We start from the raw sequence: 17,376 nt of genomic DNA on the forward strand, positions 1-17,376 counted from the left end.
TATGCAAAATGTTTTATTTTGGAGTTATGTATTTTTTGGGTTTTTATTTACCACCATAGAGAGCTATACACATGTCTTTGAGTGGGAGTGTTGAGCATATTCCTTATATGAGTAGCAAAGCCATGTTGAGTGGCCTGTGCAGTGATGTCACGTGGGAGGATGTATACCTGTGTGCACTGGGGTGCTGTTGTGCGCATGAGCAGAATAAACGGTCAGTGAGTTCCCAGACCAAAGACACGATGGTAGTCTATCCTTTTTCTCCCGTGAATGCTAGCTACTAGGAGCTACTAGCTAACCACTTTGGTGACTGTAATAACGGAGATAGCTGCAGGAATGTCTAACGCTACAAGTAGCGATCAAACAACTACATAAAAACACAAAATACTCTATACAAATGTTACGTACACATTGGTCCTGAATTCATGTGTCTTTTGTGCACTTTTCATGTTACTAACCTGAGAAAAACAGGAAATAAATGAAACAGGCAAACGCTGTGGCTTCTCGCTTCAGTGTCCTCTCAAGCTATGAGAAGACGCTGAACGCGCACCTACAAATCTCTGGTCGCGAGGCAGATCGACAGCGCTCCAGTGCCACCTACTGGGCATAGATAAAAATACACTTCTAAAGGAAGTTTAATTATGATAGGCAAATCACAGAAATTCGTTCAAATATGAATCTAATAACAAAAATGTGACCATACATTTTGTGTGCGTCACAGTTACATTAATCTGAATCGAATTACAATAAAGTTACTCTCTCCAATCATACATTCCACCATCTCTTTGACAGCTGGTAAGCACACTTCGGCGATTGTGTGAGGTAGCCTCTTGCTATTCTGTAACTGACCAGATATGAAGCCCGTAGTGTGTGTTTTGTAGACCCAACACATGAATGAGACTGCAGTTGTTTTTGGCTGTTTTGTAACTCCTCCGATTTCGATATAAAAATGTAAGGGGCTTCTGACTTGCACTGGCATGCTTGGTGTTCAGATGGCGAAGTAAATAAGAGGGCTTCAGACAGCTGTTAGCCAGAACCTCACTGCACACCACGCACTGTGGCTTTGGGCAATCTGCATTGCCACAGATCATTTTCATAATTGTTCCTCTTTTTTTTCCCAGTCTGATGCTCACTCTCGTTTCCTCTTTTTTCACCTTAACTCCGCGATGGGCCTATGTGCTCCCGATTTGTCTGTGCTATCCCTTCCTCCTTTTCGGTCTCCTCCGTCTCATCTTTCTCTGACTCCTGCTCGATTTCCTCTCTCTCTCTCTCTCTCTCTCGCTCTCTCTCTCTCTCTCTCTCTCTCTCTCTCTCTCTCTCTCTCTCTCTCTCTCTCTCTCTCTCTCCTCTTTTATGACTGATAGCTTCAGATGTCCCACCTGACAGTTTCCCAGATTTCAGCCAATTTATATTCATATTTGCATGAACGTTGCAGAATGAATGAAGTTAGCTGTTAGCTGACGTTAGCTGCACAAGCTAGGCTACGTGTACGTGTGTGTATGTACAAGACAGTCTGGCGGCAGGAGCAGAAGTGCATTTATTTATTAAATTGTACGTTTTTAAATTTAAATGTTACAAAGGGAATTTTTATAATTCATGTTTTTGTGAAAAATCCCACTTACATTTTTTAAAATTATATTTAATATTAATTATTACACCATTAGACCACCATTACATTTTTCCTCTCGCGCACCCACTGGAGGCAGCACCACACTTTGGGAATCCCTGCCTTAGGCAATTAATTTAACCCTCTGATGCTCCAGCAGATTTGTTAGGTGGAACGCTCCAATATTTGTGTGTGTGCATGCGTAACCCCTCTCCAACTTCTCTCCCTAGGCTGTTACTGTAAATAATAATGCGTTCTCAGCCTGGTTAATCTAGAAAAAGTTTGAACTTCACAGTTATGAATGGCTTGACATTACCCATCTGTCTTTTTGACACCATGCGTTCACTGTACAACAATCTGCTTCATACACACACACACACACACACACACACACACTCGCGCACCCCCTGGAGGCAGCTCGCGCACCCTCAGGGGTGTAACATGTAACATTGCATTGAGATACAAAAGGCTTCATCCTTCAACGTCAAGGATGAAGCACAACTCTGCAAGAGAATGCTGCAAACAGCTCAGAGAACAAGTGCTGAATGGAATATGTTGCGCAGCAGAGTTTGCTCTTTGACCATACGAAGGATGTTTCTCAGCGTCATGGCTCTCCACAGCTACCAAAGCTAAACAAGCACTCTATAGCTCTTCTATACCAAGGATGCCAAGTCACTGTTATACAGATCCTGCAGCTGCGCCCCAGAGACACGGAGAACAACTGCAGGTGTGTTTCAGACTATATACCTAACTCGTATATAGATAAAGATGACAATCTGTGACTTTTCCCTTTTATTGTAGGCTAAGTTGATACAGGTCCATCTACACCGGAGCCACGCCCACAATTAACAACACAATCTTTAAACTTCTGTCAGCTGCAATTAACAAACGCACACAAACGTACAGAGTAAGATGAATATATAGCTGTGACCATCAGAGGGTGCTGTTGTTCTAGATGTGACGTGGAGCCTCATTTAATGCATCTCTTGTTGCAAAGTGTTCAATTAGCTGTAAATAGCTACAGCTGTGGACAGCTGTGCAGGTAGATGTACCAAACAATGTGTTTCTTTGAAATACAATTTTATCAACAAGTTGTATCCACTCCTGGGATAGAAGAAGAAAGCAATAGTTTTGTGATCTAACTTTCCACTAGATGAGGTTCAGGACACGTGCCACGTCACCTGTTAGAAGACTTTAATGATAGATACAGATTAACAATTGTAAACCCTTTTAAAGTTTGTACACTAGTCTTCACTTTGAGTGTTTTCTAGACGAGCCCTCTGCTTTTAACTACTGGGGTCAAAGGTCACAAAAGCCAGGACATACATGACTGCCAACAGTCTGTTGCGACATAAAGCCTACTGTACACTAAATAACTGTTGGTATAGAGTGGTGCAGTGATGAAATATATTAGTAGAGCAACCCGGAAGTAAGCATCACAGTGGTTCCCTCAGGGAAAAGAACGCCAATTGGATTTTGGAATATTGCAGAAAAACAAATCTGCAGCAAACAAACGTTGATATTTACAAGTTTTGTTCAGCAAGATAAACCTCACAAGTAAACACCACTTAATGATTTTTGAAGCGCGAATGTAATCTCCAGAAGTAAAGGCTATAAACGAACTACACCACGGTTCTACGGTACCATGAGTGTGAGTATACGCAAGCAGTCTCGTTTAGCCACGTGTTAGCAACTGTCCTTTAGCCGTATCGTAGAACAAAACGTTAAAATTTCTTAAGCTTGTGTTAACCACAGACCTTATATCAGGCGTCTAACCAAAAAAAACAAAACACATAGACTTTGAGATAATGTTATGGCCATAGCTTTTGGACACAGGGAGAACCCCCCCTTGCAGCCATGTTCTCTCAATCGCCTCCAAAACACAACAGCAGGTTAAAGTAAAAATCAAATGGATTTATTATCCAAGAAGCACAACAACAGATACAGACAGTTACAAACCGAATCACACTACGAATAACAAAACAAACCTATATATAAAATGAAAGGTGAGATCCAATCCGAGCCACCCAGGAGGCTGGTCTGCCGCCTGGGTGGCCAGCAGAAGATCTGAAGATCCCCCAGAGCTTCAAACCCTTTGTCCCCCCAGAGTTACATTCCTCAGCTCATCGATCAGCTCATTGATTGGCTGAAGTCCAACAAGCCCCACCTGGGCCTATGCCCCATTGTCCTAAACTTCACACCTCTCCCAGCCACTTTCACACAACCCCCGCTCCAGCACATTCCTCAAACCCCCTCTCACAGACACTTAATGCATGAAATGACCAGACTCCTACAAGTAAATATACTGGATCACATTATATCCATAATTAGGAGCGCTTTAAAACTTAAATTCCTCACAATAACCAGAAGCGTAAATACGCTGATTCATTTCCAGGTTTAAGGACTTCTTCCTGCAGCACTCTAATATTCCCTGGGGGATATGAAGGCTGACCACTATGAGTGCAAACATACATTATACTACATAGCATGCTTGTTGTGTCCCTCTTTTGAATTGTGTGATGTTGCCAATTTGTCATGTTTTTTAAATAAAAATCAACAACAAAGAACACATCGTGACACATTATTCTTTGGCCAAATGACACACTATTCTCTTGATAATGTTCACAGCATATCACAAGAGAGAACTACACCGTTCAGTGCACAGCTAGTTTTAGAAGGGACGCCTCATTCACTGTTGCTCACAGTGTGGCAAAGACTAACTTTGCTGCTATAGACTGCAGCTCTCGCTGGGCTCTCCCAACAGGAACGGGACTTTGTTTATGTAGCTCATGTGGTCAAATTCAGGATGTTTGTTTTTGAATTAGGGGGAAATATTTAGTTCTGACTGGCTGGAGAGCAGCTCTGTCTCCGATATCCCTTCCTTGCACAGCTTCCAAGCAACAGACATGTTGTTGTGTTTGGCAGGATTTAGTGGAGGAAAATAGAGTACCAAAATACAAACAAAAGTACCATTGTAAGTACTAAATAACATCTTTAGTACATCAGAAGATACGATTACTGGCATAAACCAACGTGAACATGTGCTTAAAAGTATGTCAGCGTCTGTAATAAAAGATGAAATACAACAGTAAATAACATTTTCGAAAATCACTAATGCTTTGGTAAATTTCAACCTTGATTTCGCACGAGTGGCACATCCACGGGAGATGTCAGCATTTATCCTGTGGATGGTGTCAGGATGGAAGTCTCTTGGTGGGAGGATGGTGGAGATAATGAAAACCTAAATGGGAAAACCTGAAATAAGAGTTTTGTTGCTATGAAGGGGTTTACCCTATTACTCTATAACTTCCCTTGAGTGAGAGGAAAACTGTGCTAGAGTTTGGTGTCTTTAATCCTTTTAATTTTTGTACTTAGCTTTAGCGTGACACGTTTGCTAAGTTAGCTTCGTGACTGTATTTTATCGTCTTCTATAATCCTTTTCTTTTTGGGTTCCTCCCAAAAGATTGTCCCCTCGCCATTTTCAGTATTTAGTATGTTTATCTGAGTTTAAAACTGTTTAATTTGTTACTTTTGTAAGAGTTTCTCTCTCTTTTGAGCTGTCTCTCTGTAAAGGACGTTTTCTCTAAATGGGTATTTTTCTCATCCCCTGAGTCAGACATGGCCCCTCCAGCAGCACTTACATACAACTTTCCAGTTTCAATCCTATCTGTATTCTCAAGGTTTGTATAGAGGGGTTTGTTCATATTTAGCATGGATAACCTGATTAGAACATTTCAATTTCCTAAAAACATGGCAAATTTTCTTTTCTTTTTTATGCTTGTTGACTGTATTTTCTGATTAAAAGAGTGAGATATCCAAAATTCCCTCTGTTAACGACCTTTTACTCATGTCAACAAACTAAAAACAAGAATTTGGACCTGGCTTTATCCAATGTTCAGATTTCTGCTCTGGGATGTATGCAATTTAGCTCATATTTAATAAGATATGGCCTCACTTGTATATTTAAACATACATTTTCAGAAAACGTGTATGTGTATGCAATTGCCAGAATGCAAGTAATAGTTTCGATGTCTAATAGTTATTTTATATTTTTAATTTTGATGCATTGAGCACCACACGATTTTGCCCTTTCATCTGCTTTTGGAGTCCGAGCAGCAGAGATTTCAAATCCCTTCACAAATACTGTCTCTGTGTTGTATTGTGTGGAAGTGAGACAACACCCAATGTGCCTGGCAGTCAACTCTGTACAGACATCAACATTGTTATGTAACCACAGTATGGAAAGAGTGCTGTCCTGTTCGCCTTCCCCCTATAAGGAGTGGTTTTCGTCTATAGCGAGCCCCCCCTCAGCGGCCAACATTGAGCTCAGTCCACAACAACAAGCATGCAACAAGCGGCGATACAAAGGTGAGATATGTGCTTTATTTTCGGGTTTACAAGACAACACGTGGAGGATGAAGACTAACTGGTTGGTTTGGCAAGTGTTTGTTTCGCTACTAACTTCTCCATCTCCGTAAAAGGAGCAGCCTGAAGGAGGATGCCTCCATTTTCTACAGGAGGCGTCCGGTGTTTTGTCGATGAGAGTCTCCAGTCTAGTGATGAGCAGTCAGTCCGAAAAGACGCTGCGCTTCAGCTGTTACGTGCTTATGTAATGTTGACAATTCTATGACGTCATTTGGGCAGAGTGATTTATAACGCTTCAGACGATTTAAACAGTAGCGTACTTAAAAAAAACAACGTAGTACAAGTAAAAGTGCTGCATTTCAAACGTCACTTGACTAAACCTATGCCAGTTTAATAATATGGAATAGTATTCAAAGTGAAAGTAATCGTAATGCAGAAAAAAAGACATACTGTCGATGTTGATTATTTTTTTCTAATGCAGACTAAACCTCAACATTCAAAAAAATATATATAATATAAATGATAAAAACAATTAAAAGGAAATGCATGAGTATATTTGAGAAGCTGGGACTATGTTGGGCATCTTTTGCATTAAACATTATTTTTTTGTATGCAACAATTTGGTGTGGTGTAAAAAAAGAAAAGTGCAATATTTCCCTCTAAAATGCAGTGGACTGCAAGTAGAAAGTGGCAACATTGTAAAGACCTCTGATGTTTTAAGTACAGTATTTGAATAAATGTACTTGTTTGCGTTCCACCGCCGGCTGTAACTGATTAGCTTTCTTCAACTCCAGCCAAAGCCTGTCAAAGTGTGTGACCTATTTTCTGTTTGATGTTCCCACTCACCTTTGAATACAGCTGAGCAAACTACAACCAGAGGAGGCAGCACTAAGAACGGAGGAGCTACACTCTTACAGCAAGTCAATCAGCTCTTCAGTTCAGTCCATTCCACCATGTTTGCGTCAGTCATCCTGCTATTGATCTGCGTTGTCTTCATCCTCATTCAACTCAAATCCCGGAGGCCAAAGAACTTTCCACCAGGACCCACCATCCTGCCGATACTGGGGAACATTTTGGAACTGAGCCTAGAGAACCCCCTGAATGACTTTGAAAGGGTGAGACATACGCTTAAATGAACAATGTTGCTCTTCCAATGCAATAACTTGTTATTGTATTCATGTAATCACTATCATTAGTACATAAAATGTGTCTAAAATGTTTTAAAACTGACACTTGTGGCAACCGTGCTGCTTTCCCCGATCGTAATAGATTTAAAAGTCGGCTGCAAGTGTAAAATAAAAACATGTGAGCTAAAATCTTTGCACTGTAAGATATGCTTCTTGGGTAAGGTGTGCTCACAACAGGCGCCTACTGACATATTGTCTGTACAGAGTTAACTGCCTGTGTACTTAACTACTGGACTATAGCCAACCAGTGGCACAGGCCATGCATACATATAGAGCGTTGTCTAACCTGCACATGCTTAACTACTTGGAAAGAGATTTTGAGATCTCCGCTGCTGAGCTCTCAATACAATGCAGATGAAAGAAATCCTGAAGTTGTGGCTAAAGTCTAAGCACATATCACAACGCTGGTCATTCATTACCAAAAGTATCTGCATAGCTACATACCACAAGCTGCGTCTAGTTAGAGCTGCATCCTTCAGGGCGGAGGTAGACTCCCCAAGGCCAGGTGCAATAGATTCAAACACTCATTTTTAGGTTGTGCAATGAAATCACTGAATATACACTCCACCAATAGGTGTCATACTGTCTCATTATTTTTAACTTGCTCTTATGTGCTGTGTTTACCTGCTTTAAATTGTCTTTTAATGTCATTATTATACTGACTAAGTCTGCTTGGGTGTGTCTGATATTTTTCATGCTACTAGCCAAATTTCCCATAGAAAATAAAGACCAACCTAAGTGAGCAAACATGTTTTTTTTGTGTGATTTCATTGATTTGCTGCGAGTAATATCCCTCTGAAGTTATATGATATATATATATTTAAAACACTGACATGTTATCTGGTTCTCTTCCAGCTGAGGAAGACTTATGGAAATGTCTACAGCATATTTCTCGGTCCCAAACCAGCAGTGGTCATCAATGGGATGAAGACCATTAAGGAGGCTTTAGTGGCCAAGGGCGTTGATTTTGCTGGAAGACCCCAAGACCTGCTTGTCAATGACTCCACCCAGAGGAAAGGTAGGACAGACGTGATGTTTCAAAGGGCAGTGAATGTAATCCCACATTCTGCAAAAGTACTTTATATGTCAGCAGTGTATCTCTGTCCATGCATATAGGGATGGGACAGTTACCACTATATATGGTGTTAAAATAAGGGTCACGGTGCAAGTTTTTATTGCCATTATTATCACAATAAATGGAAATGTGTGGCCTATGCACAGACACATGCTGCAGCATGGAGGGAAATGGTGAAAGCCTGTTGACTAGCATCTCTTTGTCGCTCATAAGGGCGCAGCAATTCAGCAATATGACTTGGAGTTGAACCACAAAGTGCTTTAAAGGGATTCAATAAAACCTTAAAATTAAAATCAAAAACCTACTGGTAACCAGTGAAGGGAGGCTAAAACAGGGCTGATATGATCTTGCCTTCTAGTATTTGTGTAAAGCCGAGCAGCTGTGTTTTCTTTGGCAGCACCTCACAACTCAAAAGGAGGGGGACAATGTTATGTAACAGATGTATGTTTACAGTGTGCTATTCAGTTTGCCAGAGAAAAGGAGGTAGGGCTGGAGCTGACTTATCGGCTCCCTTTATCAAAACCATAACCTCAGTTAATCAGTCATCAAACTTGTCTGCACTTGTCCTTTAGAAGTCTAAGAGTGCATCCACACTACTCCGTTTCCATAGAAAAGCAGCTACATGTTTAAGCGCCTCTATATATTATTCTAACCACGAGTCTTTTGAAAGTATTTGTTCTCTAAAAAGTGGGACTCCATTCAGTACCTTTGGCAGGGGAAGCACATTCCTTGCACAACACTGAAAATTGGTCCAACTGCCTTGACGCCACAACTTTTGCTAAGTTTATTTTGCTGTAATTTATCAACCCTCCATCTGTTCAAAACTAGTTCAAAAAGTATATAAATCATTAATAAAAATGTTGAGACCACTGACTGTAATGAACGGTAACTAAATAAAGAAGCGACATTAAGTTACAGAGGAGAGTAAATTATAAAACAGACTAGAAAGTAGACTGGCTCTGGAAAAACACTGCTATAATCACTTTCGTGCCACTTCGTCTGTTGTAGGAGTGATTCTGGCAGATTACGGTTCTAGTTGGAAGGATCAACGTCGCTTTGCACTGATGAACTTGAGGAACTTTGGTATGGGGAAGGATTCAATGGAGGAGAGGATTCATGGAGAGATACAATACACCCTTGACACGCTGGAGAACAGCATTGGTAAGTCATCAGTGAGCCCACAGTCCTCCTATGGATGGCAGGGTTCACTGTAATCAGTGACACTGACATCTGAGCAGCACAAATACTCTACTATTTGATAATATTACAAGGTGGATCTTGATCACGCATTTTGATGAATGTTGATTTTTGCTTGTTCATTGCCAGTCTAATGTTCTTGTTTGCATTCTTGCACAATACTGTGTTGTACTTCAGTGAACATGTCTTTTACAGGCAAAACCTTCAGTCCGCAAATTATGTTTCATAATGCGGCCTCCAACATCATCTGCCAGGTTCTGTTTGGAAAACGCTTCGAGTATGACGATGAGGTCATCAAAGTGGTTGTTCAGTGCTTTACTGAGAATGCCAAGATAGCCAATGGACCATGGGCTATGGTGAGTCAAAGGCATGTTTGTGCCTTCAAACCTGGCTCAGAAATATCAGACTTCAGCTAAGCTAGCGGCTCTGTGAGGCTGTACTTGGGGTCAGTGGTGCTCAGAGCTAACTTTAGCAAGCTATACATGCTGATAGTTAGCAGGTATAATGTTTACCATATTCATCATCTTAGTTTAGCACGTTAGCATGCTAGCATTTGTCAAATGGCACCAATCAAAAAGCTACAACTGAGTATCACTAGCAGGGCTGCCAACTGTCACGCATCGACCGTGAGAGTTACCCAATTTACACTTTTCACACGCTTTAAAGCCACACGTCCATTTTCTCATGCAGAGAAAAACAAGTTTATAACCGATAACATATGATCGAGGATATTTAAACCTGCAACACGCTCTGCTGCTCGGTCCTCTGTCAAAACTGCATAACTACAAAGAAGAAGAGAAAACAACAGCAACTGGCTGAGTGGTGTTTCATTCAACATGTTGGGATCTTAATCTGCTTCATGGCTCACATGGTCATCCTGTCTGTCTCCAGAAGAAGCAGCTGTCAGTACTTTCTCTGCACAGAGCGCTTGATTTTATGTCTTTTCCTCCACAAGCCGATTATATCTCAGGAACCCACGGTGTGGCCAGATAGCAGTCAAGTGGTCAAGTATATTAGCTTTATTCTGCTATAGCTGGCATTAATTCCATAACCGCTGTTAGAAAAATCAGGTTGTAAAGTTACTGTTGCTGTCACAGAAATGCACTAAATCACACATATTACCATACTAATTCATGTTTGCAAAGTCAATTGTATAAGAGCATGAACAAAAATATGTTTGCCTCACAGAAATTTAAGTTGTTTTTTAGCTAAGCACAGAATCTTAGCCTATATGTGAAGATACAATCATCTGTTCAGAGCAATTCATGCCAGAATGCAGAATCTGCGTGTTTGGTTCTAAATAATCGAAAGACATATCTTTTCTTTTTTTAAACAGATTTATGACTCTTTTCCCATGATTCGAAGCCTGCCGCTGCCCTTCAGAAAGGCCTTTAAGAATGTTGAGGTATGTTAATATCTCTATCTCGATATCTATATTTTTATATATATATAAGATAATGGTACTCTAACCTCACCTTAAACATGTATACAGAGGCAACCAAAACACATGCATTTTGTCAATGGAAAAATAAAAGTAGAATACAAATTATGAATGTTGAACTGAATGTTTTTCAGACTTGTCAGAAAATTGCGATTTCTTTGATGAATGAGCACAAGCAGACGAGAGTCCCTGGAGAGCCACGAGACTTTGTTGACTGTTATCTGGATCGGCTGGATAAGGTGAATCATAGAACACAGAAAAGTTGGGAAAATGAGAGAATTATGAATATGTTAATAATATACTTAGAGGTTTACGTCTTACATTGACATTTGCATCGGAATCTTTTAACTGACCACTTAGAAACCAATATTTGGGAAGTTCTGCCTATGATTTACATGTCGTCATATTTTATGTGGGTACTTAAGCCAATTTATTTAAGTTTAAAAGTATTGCATTTTTTTTTAAATAAGATTTAAAAGCAGGAAATACAGAGTTACATTTTGTTATATGTGGGCTCAACAATTAACTACTGCTGTTATGTCAAACTTTAAATGTTAGTTGTGTTTTATAGAAAATTCATTTTATATGGCATAAGTGGTTTTATGGTCCATAACCACTGACTTTCTTGCAGTGTAACTGGTTGAAAACTACACATTTACTATGGTTTGGCTTGTGACTCCGGATCATTTTCTGTATATGGCCTACAATCAATCTACAACGTTTGGCCACCATTGTTTTAAAACGATCATTCCTTTCTCCTTAGGAAGGTGATGCTAGTTCTTCCTTTTCAGAAGCACAGCTGACTATGTACGTCCTAGATCTTCACTTTGCTGGGACTGACACTACTTCCAACACCCTGCTTACTGCTTTCCTCTACCTTACGAACTACCCACACGTACAAGGTATGCAAACAATGGCTCCATTGTTCTACCATTGTCTGTACCATCAATTTTTCATGTAGGAATACTTTCTATGAAAGTCATGAACTGAAAAGGTATTTTTTGTGGAAGACATATCAAAATGTCTATTGTGTAAAAAGGTAAATGGACTACAGCGCCTTTCTAGTCTTCCAATCACTCAAAACGCGGTACACTACACGTCGACATTTACACGTCCATTCATACACTGATGGCAGATGCTGCCATGCAAGATGCCACCTGCCCATCAGGATCTAAACTCATTTAAAAAAACAAAACAACGGCACAGCCTTGGGGAGCAATTTGGGGTTTAGTGTCTTGCTCAAGGACACTTGCTGACTGAAGATGCCGGGGATCGAATCGCCGTGTTTCCAATTAGAGGACAACCCACTCTACCTCTGACACACAGCCTATCAGTGACGAGATGCAACACCAATGATACACCTGACGTTTAGCTGCAAATATGCACAATGCTCTCACAGTTATAAATGGACAGTATAGTGCAAGTTATAGCAATAGCTCAGGAATCCCATATTCCAGCAGTAAAGGCTCTGAATTTTGCCCCCTCAACAAATTTCCCCTTGGGGACGATAAAATCCACCTTCACAAATCGTCCCATGGGACATGGTCAGAGGCCTTCCGCAAATTCCAGAAAGCCCCAGGTACATTGAACAAGTACTCTTTGCCCCTCCAGGATTCTTGACAGACCAAAGGGCAGTTCCTTGCACAGGAAAAACAACCTGCATTCGTCCTCCTGCTGCTGAGGTTTGACAGTTGGCTACAATCTCCTTTCTAGCAATGTGGAAGAGGCTGTCCAACACAGAAGAACGCCTCTTTCACACAAGACACTTTGAAGCGTCACAGTAGGAAAAGTACAGGTGTAAAAATGTATATTAATGATGGCTGGATTCCATTTAGCTGCATCAGTTTCAGGCCCGTCGTTATTTTTATTAGTAACACCCCTGCTTCTCATAGTAGCTGTCTGCCTAGCTAGCTGCTAACTACCTGCGTGGAAATGGTGTAATGTAGTCAGCTCGTGCTTTTTCTTAGGAAAGACTGAGTTCACTCTGTTGGTCATTTAGAGTCAAGTATCTTTCCCTTTAAAAAAAAAACATCTTTGTTTGATATTAAAAAGTAATTATTAGAGCCCGGCTGATAAATCAGTCATTGAAAATATATCGGTGTCGTTGTTTATGTCAGCCGGTAAATCACAAGAAAAAGTGCAGTAATGGCAAAGATTCTTTAATTTGCCAACCAGAGTAGTGAAAAGTTAGTTCTTCAGCTGTTAAATGTCCTGCCCGGTAAATGTCTTGGTCAAAGTTTAAGGGAGCCATATCAAAAAACGTATTCATGTTATGGGTTGTGTAAAGAACATTAACACCAATATATCATTCTTTGGATTTTTAAACTGTCAAATATTCATGTCTGCATTATTCGGGCTAAAGCAGAGACACCTACTTGCAGTGAGCACACATTTCGTCAATTTATGGAACTAACCTTATTCAGCTTCACCTGATAAAATCAACTTTTGCTTGCAAAAAATGAATGAGAGAACTGTTAGGTATATAAGTTAAAAAAAAGGTAATTTCCACCGTTTCCTTACTTTGTTTACATTATTTATCAGGGACACCACACATTCTTTTACTTCCACCTTTTCATAGGTTTACATTTCATCCACTCTCAATAATGTTGTTCATAGTGTTTTTGTCTGCACATTTCAATTCTATTGCAAATTATTATTATCTTTGCCGTTTCTCTCAGAGCGCTGTCAGCAGGAGATAGACGAGGTGTTGGAGGGGAAGGATCAGGCCAGTTTTGAGGACCGAAACAACATGCCTTACGTGCATGTAAATCCTCACTTTTCTCATAATTTCACCTTACTTTTATGTGTACTCAGCATATTTGTTAGAGCATACACAGTAGAGCCTGCATTGTTTTTCTTCAGCCCCAAGTCAGATAAAGTATGGGACTCATGATACTTAAATCTTTCTCCATCCAGGCCGTGATCCATGAAGTGCAGAGGGTAGCCAACACTGTTCCACTCAGCGTCTTCCACTGTACGACTAAAGACACAGAGCTCATGGGATATTCCATCCCCAAGGTAAGAAGCAACTGGTCCTATCTATACTGTCACTATTGTCAAAAGCTATTTAAGTGTTCTCTGCAGGGAATATGACTTCTCTGCAAATTATCATTCACATTTGATTTGACTGAGCTAAGAAAACAGTTTAGTGTCTTTCAGTAATGTAGGTCACAGATTTCCCTGAACAGATTGCCATACTTAAATAATGGTAGCCTCATTACCTTACTTGGGTAGCTTAATTAAATCTTATCCTCTTATAAATGTTCTCTTCATTCCTCTTTACGCTTTCCTCTTTTGCTTCATTTTCTCCACAGGGTACGCTGATCATCCCTAACCTGGGCTCAGTGCTGAATGAGGAGGGACAATGGAAATCCCCAAATGAATTCAACCCTGAAAACTTCCTCAATGACCAGGGAGAGTTTGTCAAACCAGAGGCCTTCATGCCTTTCTCTGCAGGTATGTGCCAATTCCAGTCAAGTCAATTATATTCATATAGCCCAATATCACAAATCACAAAATTGCCTCAGGTGGCTTTACAGTTTGTTCAAAAGAGTTGTGCTTTGCCTCGTAGTGCACTTTATTTGCCACTTTTATCAATAGTTACGGTTTCTGGATATATGAGACATGCTGGTTTTAACTGCCTGTGGGAAGAATTAACATATAAGAGTCTGTTCATTCTTGCTTATAAATTCTGTTCTCTCTGAAGATGTTTCTCTTTTTGGAGAACGTCATGTGACATAACTTCTCTGATCAGCGCAATATTCCTGCTCTTCTTTCTATTTCCTCGTCTCTCCCCCGGTGTCACGGTGTGTATACATCTCATCTCACTCGAATCAGGAAACATGTCAGAATACCCATATTTGATTGGCTGAGCTGCATCACGTGATGTGATTTACAACGCATTGGTCGGTGTGTTTCCTGCACCGCTGAACAAGTGCCGTAACGGCTGAATAAGTTGCGCCGGTTAAAGTATAAACTGGCTCTGTAATATGTAGATTTCCAAATTATCTATCGGTTTGAGATCCTGGGTCCGGATGCATCTGGGTCCGGATCCGGACCGCAGTCCGCCAGTTGGGGACCCCTGTTCTATAATATGCAACACCCTTTGTCCTTGGACCCTCACATTGGATAAGGAAAAAGAGGAGCTCAGTGTAATCTAGAAATTCCATGTGCAGTCTTGGCCTATGGCAGCATAACTAAGGGCTGATCCAAGGCAAGCCGGAGCGAGCCCTAACTATAGGCGTTATTGAAGAGGAAATTCTTAAGCCTACTCTTAAATGTGGAGATCGTGTCTGCTTCCCGGACAAAACTGTAAGCTGATTCCACCGCAGTGGAGCTTGATAGCTGAAGTTCTCTGGCTCTCATTTTACTTTTGGAGATTGTAGGAACCACAAGTAACCTTGCGTTCTGGGAGCACATTGTTCTATTGGGGAGTAGAGGAGACGTAGTAGTGAGGGTATGTGAGCATAAAAAACAAACAACATGCACAGAGAGGGTGCATTAAATCCAACTCTTGTAGATGACTCTGAGGCCTTTTTTTTATGTCTCAGGTCCTCGCATGTGTCTCGGAGAGGGTCTGGCTCGAATGGAGCTCTTCCTCATCATGGTGACGCTGCTGAGGAAGTTTAAGTTCATCTGGCCCGAGGATGCAGGAAAGCCAGACTACACTCCAGTCTATGGGGTCACTCTTACTCCCAAACCTTATCGCATGAAAGTCCAACTTAGGGCAACGCAGTAAGCCCAGAATGAATGGATGTTTCGACAAAACAGCCAACAACATGTTGAGCTACCCATCGTGTGGCCTTCGCTGTTATCATTGCTGCCTCCAAACAAACTATAACCGTACCTTACCTCACTTTAGTGATTAATAAAACATACACTTATTTCTCAGAGTATGGCCTTTTCATAGGCTGTCCCCAACATCCTTCACTCATATACTACTCCCTGCTTACTATCGAGGGAGTGCTTGGTTAGTGGCTACTGGCTGTTCACTACTTTTCACGCTGCATTGCGGGATATTTGAGTCCACTATAAAGGATATAATATTTCTTACTATACATTCAGACAGGAATAAAAAATGGCAAACTTACTACATAGTGGACTATTTAGAAATTTTGGACACCTACATATACTTACTTCATACTTGTGTATTCCATGAAGCTCCCCGAACCTTAGCAAAACATTTTAACCCAAAGCACGATGATACCTTAAACCTAACCAATATGTGTTTGTGCCTAACCCAACCAAACCTTAAACACAGTGTTGTGATGTCATAAAACAGATTTATTTGTCAACATATATTTGTAACAGTGTAATACACAAATGGTGTCGTCATGCCCACGTGACGTCGTTGGAGTCGGATGTTGACAAACGATGTATTTTGTCATTTAATTTGGAGGAAGCTTTGATTCCATGACATGCTCTGATAGGTTTACTTACCAATTACCTAAAATGACATGATTTGGTATATGTAGTGCTTATGACAGGCTTTGATCTGTAATTGTTTTATATAGGGTTGATATGATTGGGGCTTTCTGCAAACGTATGTTTGAAGTCTGAGGTCATAAATCTTCAATCGCATTATAGTGATGCTTTTATAAGTGTAAGAATAAAGAATGAACTGCAATATTAACAACTCAGTCTTCCCAACGTGTCCGTTTTTGTTGCTAGACGATGCATTAAACACCAAAAAATAAATAATAAATAAATACTGTACAGAGGTCGCAACTACAGCCTGAGAGAGTTGGTTATGTAGTTTACTATGGGGCTGTTGTAATCGATTGCATTATGTTACACAGGTGTATCTAATGGAAGTAATTCAGTACATTTTAAACCATTAAACATGTATTTATGAGCCAACCACTAAGCTTGGCAGTAAGTGCAATATGTTTGTTCTTCTATCTGGTCTTTTGACTTTCTTTACAAGTCAACAAAAGAGACTAAAATCATGCTGGTTCAACCACAGACCGCAAGTAAGCAGCATGTATAGCACAAGTGTGTTAAAAGTAGTATTTTGAGTTCTAACTACTTCTGCCTTGTGTCTATTCACAATTATGTTTTGGACATTTAGAATGGTTTGTCTTAGCAACACAATATATTTAGATTCCCCAGACCATTGGTTAAATCTGACGAAAAAACAAACAAGACAACGGGTAGTGTGGTGGAAAAAACTATTCAGTAGTACCAAGTGAGTCCTATGATACTGAAATTAAGAAACATTGAGGAAAGAAGTTTGTCTTTAAAGTCTTTATTCTCTGCGCAGAGAAGGTTCAATCGTCATACAGAATGCAATGCGGTCTGAAGGAGGAAGAACCTGTTGGTTGTGAGTGTTGGTTGTGTACGACTTATAAAGGCCTTGAGCACATGGTGGGATAGGAGGAGTTCATCACTAGGACATTTGGACAACAGTGGATCATTCACTGATTAACCATTGAATGGTTAACTACTGTAATGGCTAATTTCCACTATGACTTATCTATCTGTTTTTATTGTCTGTGTTTTGGCCTTT

At 40.4% G+C, this 17,376-nt stretch overlaps 1 protein-coding gene across 1 annotated transcript; it reads left to right on the plus strand.

Moving 5' to 3' along the window:
* Positions 1-6,921: 6,921 nt before the first annotated feature.
* Positions 6,922-16,507, plus strand: LOC142938838 (cytochrome P450 2F2-like). The gene is made up of 11 exons (XM_076082249.1): positions 6,922-7,083; positions 8,011-8,173; positions 9,239-9,391; positions 9,623-9,783; positions 10,764-10,832; positions 11,003-11,107; positions 11,632-11,770; positions 13,547-13,632; positions 13,785-13,886; positions 14,183-14,324; positions 15,419-16,507. The coding sequence occupies exons 1-11, from the start codon at positions 6,922-6,924 to the stop codon at positions 15,604-15,606; spliced, it is 1,470 nt and encodes a 489-aa protein (XP_075938364.1). The 3' UTR covers positions 15,607-16,507.
* The last annotated feature ends 869 nt before the right edge of the window (positions 16,508-17,376 follow it).

Source organism: Anarhichas minor, unplaced genomic scaffold, assembly GCF_050575085.1.
Source record: "Anarhichas minor isolate MPS153535 unplaced genomic scaffold, ASM5057508v1 ptg000090l, whole genome shotgun sequence".
In the NCBI taxonomy this organism is placed as follows: domain Eukaryota; kingdom Metazoa; phylum Chordata; class Actinopteri; order Perciformes; family Anarhichadidae; genus Anarhichas; species Anarhichas minor.

Excerpts from the sequence above, each read along its gene's own strand:
- LOC142938838 (XM_076082249.1), top strand. The coding sequence starts at position 6,922 with ATGTTTGCGTCAGTCATCCTGCTATTGATCTGCGTTGTCTTCATCCTC. Across the intron at positions 9,784-10,763 it reads CCAATGGACCATGGGCTATG|ATTTATGACTCTTTTCCCAT; the intron begins GTGAGTCAAAGG and ends TTTTTTAAACAG. Across the intron at positions 11,771-13,546 it reads GAACTACCCACACGTACAAG|AGCGCTGTCAGCAGGAGATA; the intron begins GTATGCAAACAA and ends CGTTTCTCTCAG.